Genomic DNA, 11,127 nt, shown 5'->3' with positions numbered 1-11,127 from the left:
ATATTAATTTTTGTTTTATATGTGACTGGGTATATTATGTTATAAATATAAATATAATTTTAAAAAATAAGATAACTACAAAATGAATAAAATATTTGTTACTGAATAAATAAAATTAACACATTATGTAAAGAAAAAATTTCAAGAGAAATAAAGGACTGTGAATAATTAAAGATATTTATTTTATGGTTAAGATGAATAAAATGATTGTACTTAATGTACAGATTTATTGCTTTTAATAAATATATTGTAAAATTAAAAAAAATAAATAATGAAGAACAAAATGAGGTCTCATATTACTAGATCTCAAAATATATTAAGAAACTATCACATCAAAATTATTTGGTACAGGGGTGGCTAGGTGGTGCAGTGGATAGAGCACCGGCCCTGTAGTCAGGAGTACCTGAGTTCAAATCCAGCCTCAGACACTTAATACTTACTAGCTGTGTGACCCTGGGCAAGTCACTTAACCCCAATTGCCTCACTAAAAAAAAAAATTATTTGGTACAAATTTAAAAACAGAAAATCCAACAATGGAACAGATTATTTAATTTTTTAAAATTTATTTTTATTTATTCTTGACTTTTAACTCTCTGTTAAAGTGGAGCACTGTTTCTAAGATGGAAGGCACACTGTCCCAAGCTTCAAGGGTTTTGAGCAGCTGTTTTCAGAAATACTTCTAGGAATTTGTAAGTCCTTAATTTTTCCAAGGTGATATGATATTTTTAACTAGGAAGAATAAAGAAGCAAAATTTGGCCACTTTATTAAAAAACACCTAAGTGTACAAAGATTTCTTAATACCTTGGCTCAAGAACAGACTTTAAGATACAAAGGCACCAGAAACAATTAGCTATTTATGGCATCCTAATGCAACTTTAAATTTAAGTTATAATCAAACTGTACTCTGAGAACAAGTTATAATTTGAGTTATATATTAAAGTTGCAATTAAAATGTATAAATAATGTATAAATGTACAAAGTTATAATTTAAAGGCACCACTTTTGTTTCTAACTAAATGGAATTGATGAAGCTTATCATATGTCCAAGATAAGACTTATTTAAAACAATTTTAATGAAAAGTTTTAGTTATCCCTGAGAAATGTAAGGAAATGTTTTCAGATAAAAGGTATCAAAAAGTAATAAATAATTTAGGTTTTGTGAAAAGGACCACAGTATTTTAAATTACATAAAAATGCACAGAATCATTCATTGCCAAGTTAGAGACCAGGAATGTTGAATGATCACCAACTCTTTTGCTTCTCTCTTAATCACTGAGCTAGCCAACTGGAAGATAATTCGTTTGATGCTCCACATTATTTAGGAGCTCTCATTATAGCTGCACACTCTGCTTTGGAGATAGAATGGCCACTATACTTGCAATTGTGATCCAAAGGATGTCTGTGAATAATACAGAACTTGTCATTACACTGGTCACAAAGTAGCTTGAACTTTTCTTTCTTCTTGCATCCCTCCTTTGAGCACTGGTGTACAAAAATCTTTTTCTCCTAAATTGGATTATATTTATAGTCTTTATACATATGTTGTCCAACCACAACATCTGTAATTTCTCCCCTTCCTACTGGAACCGGGACATGACAAAGTGGACACACTGGAACCTGCACATCCTAAAAACAGCTTTTTATATGCAGCACTGCATTTATGCTGCTCCAATGAAAAATGATCTTTACAAAAGACTTTGTCACATGCATCACAGTTTAAAGGAAGAAAATCCAGCTACTTGCAAGTGTTTTCAGAACAATTCTTTCCCAAATCTAGAAATTCCATTGTAGAAAGAGAGCATGCTAGTGACACAAAAACCAGTTGCAATGCTGCTGCTGATGACCAGGGAGTGGAGGTGGCTGCCTGGGAGGGAAGCCAGGGAAACCACTGATAGACATCCAGGAGAATTACCAACACAATTCCAAAGAGTCACCAAGGACGCCAAAGAGATTAATCTGCTCAATTTAGGATGCATTGTTGATCCTGCAACAAAACAACTCCCCCCAAGGTGATAAGATTTAAGGAGAGATGTTCACCACTCTTCTGGCCTGTGCTCTGGTCTACAAGCAATGACAGGTCTGCTTTTCTGCCCCGGAACTATGAAAAGAATCCTGCATCACTATGGCTGCAAGCTCTTGTGTGATTGTGCTCCTTCCCAATCCAGGACCACTACCCAAGACTGTGACCTGGATCTGAGTATGGGCAAAAAAAACAGGATCTTGCCTCAGTGCTAACAAAAAGACCCATGTAATCTCCCTCTCGCCAATTGGTTGATGCCCTTACTGTCTGTGAGCAGTTGTTCATGCACCTGATTCAGAAGCTCTGGAGTCCTGCTCCTGGCTTTCTGGGGTTGGGTCTGCACTGGTGTGGCCTGCACTGAACTGCACTGGGCTGCACTCCAATGACCTCAATTGTCTTTGGCTGGAAAATTATTTCACCCTGTCCTTTTGTGGGTTCTGCTGCTCCCAGAATTTTCTTATGACATTATTTGAAGGTATTTGGAGGGGTCTTGAGGAGAACTCAGGAAAGTCACTGCCTTTCCTCTACCATTTTGGAACAGAGTATTTAAGTAATTCAATAAGCAATATTGTGTAGATTCATGTTTGAGAAACCAAATCATGAAAACTACTGGAGGAAGTGGTCCATATTCAACAAAGAACAGGAAAAAAAAAACAACCTGAAAATAGGTTTGTCAGAAAAGTAACTTAGCCCAGTACGTTATATTGTATTAAGCAAATTCCAAATGTATATACAATCTAAATATAAAATATTGCATCATTGAAGAAATAAATACAGAGATAAATTAGCAAATAAATAGATAAATTTGTTGTTCAGTTTTTTTTTCAGTTGTCTACTCTTTTTTTTTTTTTTTGGGTGAGGCAATTGGGGTTAAGTGACTTGCTCAGGGTCACAGAGCTAGTAAGTGTTAAGTGTCTGAGGCCAGATTTGAACTCAGGTCCCACTGAATCCAGGGCCGGTGCTCTATCCACTGTGCCACCTAGCTGCCCCAGTGTGTCTTACTCTTTCTGACCTCTTTTGTGTTGTGTTTTGTTTTGGGAAAGATACTGGAATAGTTTGCCATTTCCTTCTCCATCTCATTTTACAAATGAGGAAACTGAGGCAAACCATATTAAGTACCTTTCCCAGGGCCAAACAGGTAGTGTCTGAGGAAAGATTTGAACTCATTAAGAGAAATCTCCCTTCCTTCAGGACCAGCATTTTATCTACTATGCCACCTAGCTGTACTAAATAAGTATATCAAAATAAATTAATGAACAAGGAAATATATGAAAAGTTTTAGCCAATTAAAAGCATAGTACAATTCATGGATGACAATACAAAAATGGCATACAATATAGTGTCTTATCCATGCTCTAAACTGATAGTTACTTAGATTGTTCAAAGAAGTGGGTGTGGAGAGGGCTATGCTTTATTTCAGTGCAGAACAAACCCATCCATACCAGATAACTCCATTAATTTATTTTTTATTCTTGCATAAATCCTGCATAAATCTTCTACTATTATATTGGAGGCCTCAGATATAGCATGAATAATACTTGTACAGAACTTGGGCTAAGGGAAACATAGGTAATGACATGTGCCAGGCAGGTCAAGCCTCTTAGACCACCTGTGGACATAGCCCAGAATGTTGATTTTAATAGCCCCTGTGAAGAGAAAAATTCCCCAGACCACCATGCAAGGCAAGTGGCCCTCTAGAGGTATATATAGTTCAGGGAAGCAACCTACCCTTGTAAAAATGAACATGATAACTGCATCTGCAGTTGCTTACACATCTACCATTTCATCAGTCATAATTGCCTCCTGAAAATCTGGAAACAAAAGTTCCCACAAAGTCATTCTAAAACAGTCAAATGGGTTCAATGATAGAAATCATCCATCTGCTCTGCCAGTACAACCTAAAGTCCATTGAAAATTCCCTTATGTGTTATCTTACATTAGAATGGGAGCTTTTTGAGACCAGGTACAGTCTTACTTTTCAATAAATGTTCTAATATCTTAGCACAATGTTTTGTCGATCATAAATCCTTCATTTTAGGCATTCATTCATTTTTCTTTCATTTCTCTATTTTATCACTCCACCTCCCTTTCTGATAATTTATTTCTAATCCTAATTCTGCTATTTACTTTCTGGAAGACAATGAAAATTATATAACTTCCCTGAACCTCAGTTTCCCTACATGTAAAATGAGACTATTAAATGAAACTTACACTAAAGTTATTTCTAGCTCTAAATCTATGATCCTGCTGAATAAGATCAATCTATTCTGGACTTTTACCATATTTCTTAACTCTTACTTAAATTTCTTCCAGCTTCTTGTTGCTTTCCTTGTTTCAACTATACTGACTTTCATTTCCTGTGAAATGAAAATAACTAGTATTATTTATTAACAAAATTATCATATTTATGGAATTGACATAATCTAGTTTACTGATATGTCACTCTTTAAGATTCATATAAGCCTTACAGCTTCTGAATTTCAAGTTCCACATGAAGTTTTACAATTGAAATTCATGTATGCTTATCAAAGCATGACCTATTTCTCAACAAATGAGCCTAAATGGTTGTTTAGGTAGGAGCTTTCTGACAAACTTAAAATTATGAATGATACTTGAAATTAACCAATGCACATTTACTTGCCTCATAGACATTCAATAAATATTATATTACTGAATTAGATTGAGTTGAATATGAACTGGTTTCTAAAATTTCTTTTTAAATTTTTTTTCATATAATAGAAACATTTTTAGAAGAAGCAATGCAAATGACTCAATCAACACTGCAGGATGTAACATATTAATCCCACTTAAAATAACTTTAATTACTAGGTATATGAATTATATAGATGCTAAAAGAAATTTCTTAATTCTCATTATGGATTGTATTACTTTAATATGTTGACTCTAAAGTCAATGTTGAGAAAACATTTTGCCATGGTAAAGAGAGAGTACTAATGAGAAAACACAGTATTCCTGGAGAAAGTATTATTCACTATCCAGATAAAAATTAGCCAAAAAAATTTAGATGATTTATTGATTCATTATTGTACTTGGAACAGACATAAAACGAAAGCTCCCCAAACTAAACATCATTCCTTCATCTGAAACAGAATGTGAAAAGGGTACAGTGCATATTTGAGGGTATGATTTGTTCATGGAACCCTATCCATATAGCATACAGGCTCAGACTTATTTTTCAATAAGAGAGGTCTGTCCAAAAACATTATATAATGATACACTGCAGTACATACAAGTAGTTGAAAAATATACATTTTCTTGGCAAAACGTATTTTCAAAGAAAGAGGAAAGAAAATGCCTTCAACCCTTCAAAAAGTAACACAAAAGCAAACCTCTCTAGGCTCTATTTATGGGACTGTTCTTAAGGTGGAAAATCACAGTCATCCACTTCTCGAGTGTATAGAAGAGAGTCGATGAGAAAATTCAAATAAAATTCACTTCTATAAAAAAAATACTGGAAGGTTGAAATTTTCAACAAATCATTCTACTGGATTCAAATACTTTGTTTGAAATAAGCAAATAAGCTCAGGCACACATTTCCCAAGGTTTTTAATATAACTCATTAACAAAATCAAATCCTGAGTCATTTCAGCAATTCTGCTGCCTCAACTTTTTCTACTACAATTTTTTAAATGCCCATGCATTTGGAGAAGCAAAGTTTTAAGAGATAGAATAAAAAGGACAATTTTTCTTGTTGTTGTTAGACATTCCTATGATTCTCCTCCATTGCCCCACCCCTTTTCATTTTATTCCATTGACTTCTCAATTACTATTTTCAGAGGTCTCAAAGTGAGAATATTATTAATCCAAAAATGCCATTTTTAAAGGAAGAGAAAGTAACTTTAATTAAACGTTTAATAGCATTGACAGCTTAAGGGGCTTTAAAAGGTTTTAGAAACAAGTAAGAGATACTGAAACAAAGGAAGAGTTAGTAAAAGCACAAGGGAAGCAATATTTTACAGATGCTCATACTGCAGAGAAATTAAAAGGTCATTTTTATATGATGAGAGAACTGGACTCTACTATAAATTGCTGCTCAAGGGGCAATCCATTAAATTATGAATGATAGAAGCCACTTATGCTTGTATTTATCCCATACTTTATAATTTAACATTTCACAAATAAAGCTTGAAAGTATTTTTTTTTAATTTTAGCTTATCAGTTAAGAAATTAAGCTATAAACCATCTATTTTTAACATGGTTGATTTAACAAAATTTTGTCATTATTTTTGTTTTGTACAAAGAAGAAAGCAGTGGATAGATTCCTATTTGAAAATATTTCACAATTTTGCATTATGAATAATGGAGTATGTTATTCAGAAAATTACTGCCATTTCCTAGGTAAAAAAAAAATTAATTAAATAATAATAACATGTTTAAGGTCTAGGGCTGTACTCAAGAATTTCATACAAATTTTGTTGAAGATATAGCTTTGGGGCATATAAGGTATCGTGAAAAAAAGACCATAACTTTAAAAAAAATTGCTAACTCTACTATACTGAGATAGAGTCAGTTGGTCATAATACATTTACTATGTACCTGGCATACATACACACACACACACGCACACACACACACACATACACACACAGGGGTCATTAGTAGAGTGTTTTACTTCTCTCTTCTCATTTCTTATTTAAATCGAGAGGCAGGTCCGGAGAGGCAATCTAAATGTGTAAAGCATGTACTAGAGCTCTGGGAATACCTGAGAAGAAGCAGATATTATTAACCCCAAAGACTATTGCTCACTTCTCATACTTCCTTACATTTTAAAATGTTAATAGGAAATATTCAGTTGTAAAAAGGCACCTGTAAATGTGTGTAGAAGACCCATTCTTTGTTTCTAACCTGCTTTGGTGACTACCAAAATATGAAATCTTGGCTGAGAATAGGTATCATAAGATTTATTCTGTGATTGGACATAAAAATCCAAGCTTTTGGAACAAAACCTTATTATCTGGGGGGAAAAAACTGCTGGGAAAACAGTATGGCACATGTACATGATTTGCACATAAAGTATGATACCATAGCAGATTAAGGGAATATGGAATCATATATCTGTCAGATTTATGGGCAGAGGAAGAATTTAGGACCAAAGAAGATACAGAAAGTAAAAAAAGATTATTTTGATTATATACAATTAAAGAGGTTTTGCACAAGCAAAATTAATGTAACCAAGATTACAAGGGAAGTAGAAAACTGGGAAAGAACTTTTGAAACAATTACATCTGATAAAGGACTCATTTCTCAAATAAATAGAGAACTGTGTTAAACTTATAAAAATACAAGTCATTCCCCAAATGATAAATGGTCAAACATGCAGTTTTCAGATAAATAAATCAAAGCTATCTATAATCAGATCACAATTGATCAGAGAAATGCAAATTAAAACAACCCTGAGGTATCACCTCACAACTATCAGAGTGGAACATATAACAACAATTGAAAGTATTGGATGTTGGAGGGGATATGGGAAAGCTGGAATGCTACCACTGTTGATAGTATTGTGAAAAGATCCAACCATTCTGGAGAGCAATTTGTAACTATGCCAAAAGGGCTATACAACTGTGCATACCCTTTGATTCAGCAATGACACTGTTAGGTTTATATCCCAAAGACATCCCCCAAAAGAGAAAAAGACCTATTTACACAAAAATATTTATAGCAGTTCTTTTTGTGATGGATAAGAATTGAAAATCAAAGGAATGCCCATCAATTGGGGAATGGCTAAACAAACTGTACTATATGATGGTGATGGAATATTATTGTGCTCTAAGAAATGACAAGCAGGATGAGTGCGGAAAGGCCTGAAAAGACATGTATGATACCATAGTTTTATAGTGATGTGAGCAGAACCAAGAGAACATTGTGCACAAAGAAAGCAATATTATTTGATGAAGAACTGTGAATGACTTAATTATTCTCAATACAATGACCCAAGAAAATTCCAAAGGACTAATGATCGAGCATACTATCCACCTCCAAATAAAGCACTGATATTGATGAAACAGACTGAAGCATGTTATTGTTCACTTTGATTTTTCTCTTTTAATCAAGTTTTCTTGTGGAAAATGACAAGTATGAGAATGTTTTACTTAATCATACATATGTAACCCATATCTGATTGTTTGCCACCTCAGGGAGGGGACAGAGGAGTAAGGAAAGAGGGATAAAAATTGGAACCCAAAGGTATAAATAAAAATGTTTATTACAGAAAAATGACCCAAAAATAATAAAAATGGCAATAATAGTGGATTTCATATTATGTTTTATGTTGTAGGAGACATAAATTAGTCAAGAGACTTATGCCATAAAATATTGGTTCAAATCCCCTCTCTCTTATATGGTACCTCTGTGGCTTTGTCGGGTCACTTAAACTCTGATTTCTGGTCTTTAAATTAAAAAACGTCAATTCAGATGATCTTTAACACTCCCTCTGGCTGTAAATATGATCCTATTTTGTAGTACTGCTTTTTAATGTTAACCATGATTATGTTTCCATAACCTTTTCCAACCTCTGACACAGCTATTAAATCATTTTTTATTTCAGAATTTGTAATAGAGGGTGCAGTTAAGATGGGTCAAATAGCCTCAATAAAATATTTATTCATTATGCATATATAATAAATGTGCCATAACTTTGGTAATCTTTTTTTTTTTCCTCAGCAAGCGATCCCTTTGGCCAAAAGATATGTATTATGAATTCTTCTATAACTTCTGCCAAGGTTGTAGTTAATTTTCTACCTTAGATAAATTGGAATAGCCTTAAAACAAACTTAAAACAACATAACAAAGTATCCCAGTCCCAGGAAGGCTTCGCCAGAGAAAGAGACCCCCAGAGCCTCTGAATCAGCTTAAGTGCCAGTGTTGTCTGGAGCTAAGTTCACAGTCTGGTGAGAGGGCTGAGCCCTTTGCAAGGGGGAAGTTACAGGGATCTCTGCTGGTGCTGAGTCAGAACTAGGGTTTTTCACCTCTGCTAGGAACCAGAAGGTAGGCTTGAGTAGTAATGGCCAAGGTGGGGAAGGGGCACAGGTTCATCAGAACTGACAAACACAACACACAAAGCTGGTTGATTAGAAAGTTGGTCTGGGGTCATCTATGGACCAGTAAACAGGCGAGGCAAGTGAAGAACCTGATCCTTCTTAAATCATACCACCTGCCCCACTTTAAGTAGCTAAAAGGCAAGTAAAAGAAAGGCAAGATAAGCAGACACAGAAAGGTGAGGACCATAGAAAGCTTCTTTAGTGACAAGGAAGATCGAGGTGCACCCTCAGAGGAAGATGTCAATGTCAGGGCCCTTATATCTAAAGCTTCCAAGAAAAATATGAATTGGTCTCAGGTCATAGAGGTGTTTAAAAAGGACATTGAGAGGGTGGGTTTTTTTTGTGTGTGTCTGTGTCTGTGAGTGGGTTCAGTCAGACCTTGTCAGAGAGCAGCGCTGCTCTCTGTCTTCACCTGTCTGCCCTCCCCAGCCCCAGTCTGACTCCGGCTTTGCCATGACCACCACCACCACCTTCAAGGGCGTCGACCCCAATGGCAGGAATAGCTCCCGGGTGTTACGTCCTCCAGGTGGTGGGTCAAATTTTACTTTGGGCTTTGATGAGCCTACAGAACAACCAGTGAGAAAGAACAAAATGGCATCTAATATTTTTGGAACACCTGAAGAAAATCGACCTCCTTGGGCCAAGTCAGCAGGGGCTCAGTCTAGTAGGGATGATCCTGAACCATCTGGACTCCAAAGAAGAAACTCTTCTGAAGCAGGTTCTGGAGATTTTTTAGGTCCAAAGGGAGAAGGCGATGTGCATGAAAATGTGGAGGCAGACTTACAAGTTGACCTGGGACAGAATGAAGAGAAATCTGTGCCTGCTGCACCTGTTCCCAGCCCAGTTGCATCAGCACCAGCACCATCCAGAAGAAATCCACCTGGTGGCAAGTCCAGCTTAGTCCTTGGTTAAATATGACTTTTTTTTCCTCCCCTTCATGCTTGTGAACTGCACAACTTGAGCCTGACTGTACATCTCTAAAATTTCTTTCATTAAAAAAGCACTTTATGTACTACTGCCTTTTTTTTAAATTTTTTTCTTTTATTAGAACAAGTAAACCCCCATTTGTCCAGGTCTGCAGGCTATGGCATGAGTGTTCTCTATAGTAGATTGCTGAGGGAACACTTGATGAAACTTAGTGATGTGTTTTCAAGAACTTAAAAACTCAATTCTAAATGTGTTAGGTTTTTTGTAACTAGGTGGTTTTTTAAACTCCATTCTTGATCAAGCTTACTGATCAATTGAGGCTCAATAAACCCATGTAAACAGTCTAAAGGTACAGTTCTTCTCAGGCCCCCGAAATACAAAGTTGACTTTATCCAAGACTGTCTCTTTGGTTTCGACCTAATTTATCCTGTAAATATCCTTTGCTACAAGCATCCACACTTTACTGTGCCATACAAACTTGTAAAAAGCCCTGGGCCTCATATGCCTTGCTGACTGGAAAGCAGAGAAACTGTCTTTGGATTTTGAACATAGGAATTAAACCACGTGTAAAATTGATGTCTGACAAGCTGAGCCTAAGAGAGGGGAAGGAGTTGAGTGTCCATTTGAATTTAACTGGATTCAAAAACAGTAGAGCAAGGGGAGTGACTCATACTGAAAGTGAGTATTCATCAAGGAATGTATCCTGCAGGGGTATTTTTCCTACAAAATGACTCAGTGCTGTGTGCATGATCATGCTGGTGCTTGACCATGAAGTGAAAGTCTCATCTTTAAAATGTGTTGTAATTTCATTAATCTGGGCTGTTTAAAGTAAACAACAGAGAAGTTTTGAAAAAAAAAAAAGGACATTGAAGATAAAGTTAGAGAGTTAGAGGACAAAATGGAAAGAGAAATGAGGGTGATGCAGGAAAGACATGAGAAAAAAGTCAACATCTTGATAAGTCAAATTAGCCAAATGGAAAAGGATTGCCTAAGAATTAGGATTGAACAAATGGAAGCTAGTGATTTTATGAGAAAACAAGACACAATAAACCAAATCCAAATAATTTTTTTAAATAGAGGGCAATGTGAAACATCTTCTTAGAAAAACAACTGACCTG

At 35.4% G+C, this 11,127-nt stretch overlaps 1 protein-coding gene and 1 pseudogene across 1 annotated transcript; one reads left to right on the top strand and one right to left on the bottom strand.

Moving 5' to 3' along the window:
- Window positions 1–1,243: 1,243 nt before the first annotated feature.
- Window positions 1,244–1,787, bottom strand: LOC122732219 (annotated as a pseudogene).
- A 7,663-nt stretch (window positions 1,788–9,450) lies between these two features.
- LOC122730422 (jupiter microtubule associated homolog 1-like) lies at window positions 9,451–10,094 on the top strand. The gene has a single exon (XM_043969547.1). The coding sequence runs from the start codon at window positions 9,536–9,538 to the stop codon at window positions 9,992–9,994; it is 459 nt and encodes a 152-aa protein (XP_043825482.1). The 5' UTR covers window positions 9,451–9,535; the 3' UTR covers window positions 9,995–10,094.
- The last annotated feature ends 1,033 nt before the right edge of the window (window positions 10,095–11,127 follow it).

Source organism: Dromiciops gliroides, chromosome 6 (genome assembly GCF_019393635.1).
Source record: "Dromiciops gliroides isolate mDroGli1 chromosome 6, mDroGli1.pri, whole genome shotgun sequence".
NCBI lineage: Eukaryota > Metazoa > Chordata > Mammalia > Microbiotheria > Microbiotheriidae > Dromiciops > Dromiciops gliroides.
Note: the sequence above shows the minus strand (reverse complement) of the source record. Positions and strands in the feature narration are given on the sequence as shown.

Bases quoted from the DNA above. Each gene is read 5' to 3' on its own strand.
- LOC122730422 (XM_043969547.1), top strand. From the start codon at position 9,536: ATGACCACCACCACCACCTTCAAGGGCGTCGACCCCAATGGCAGGAAT.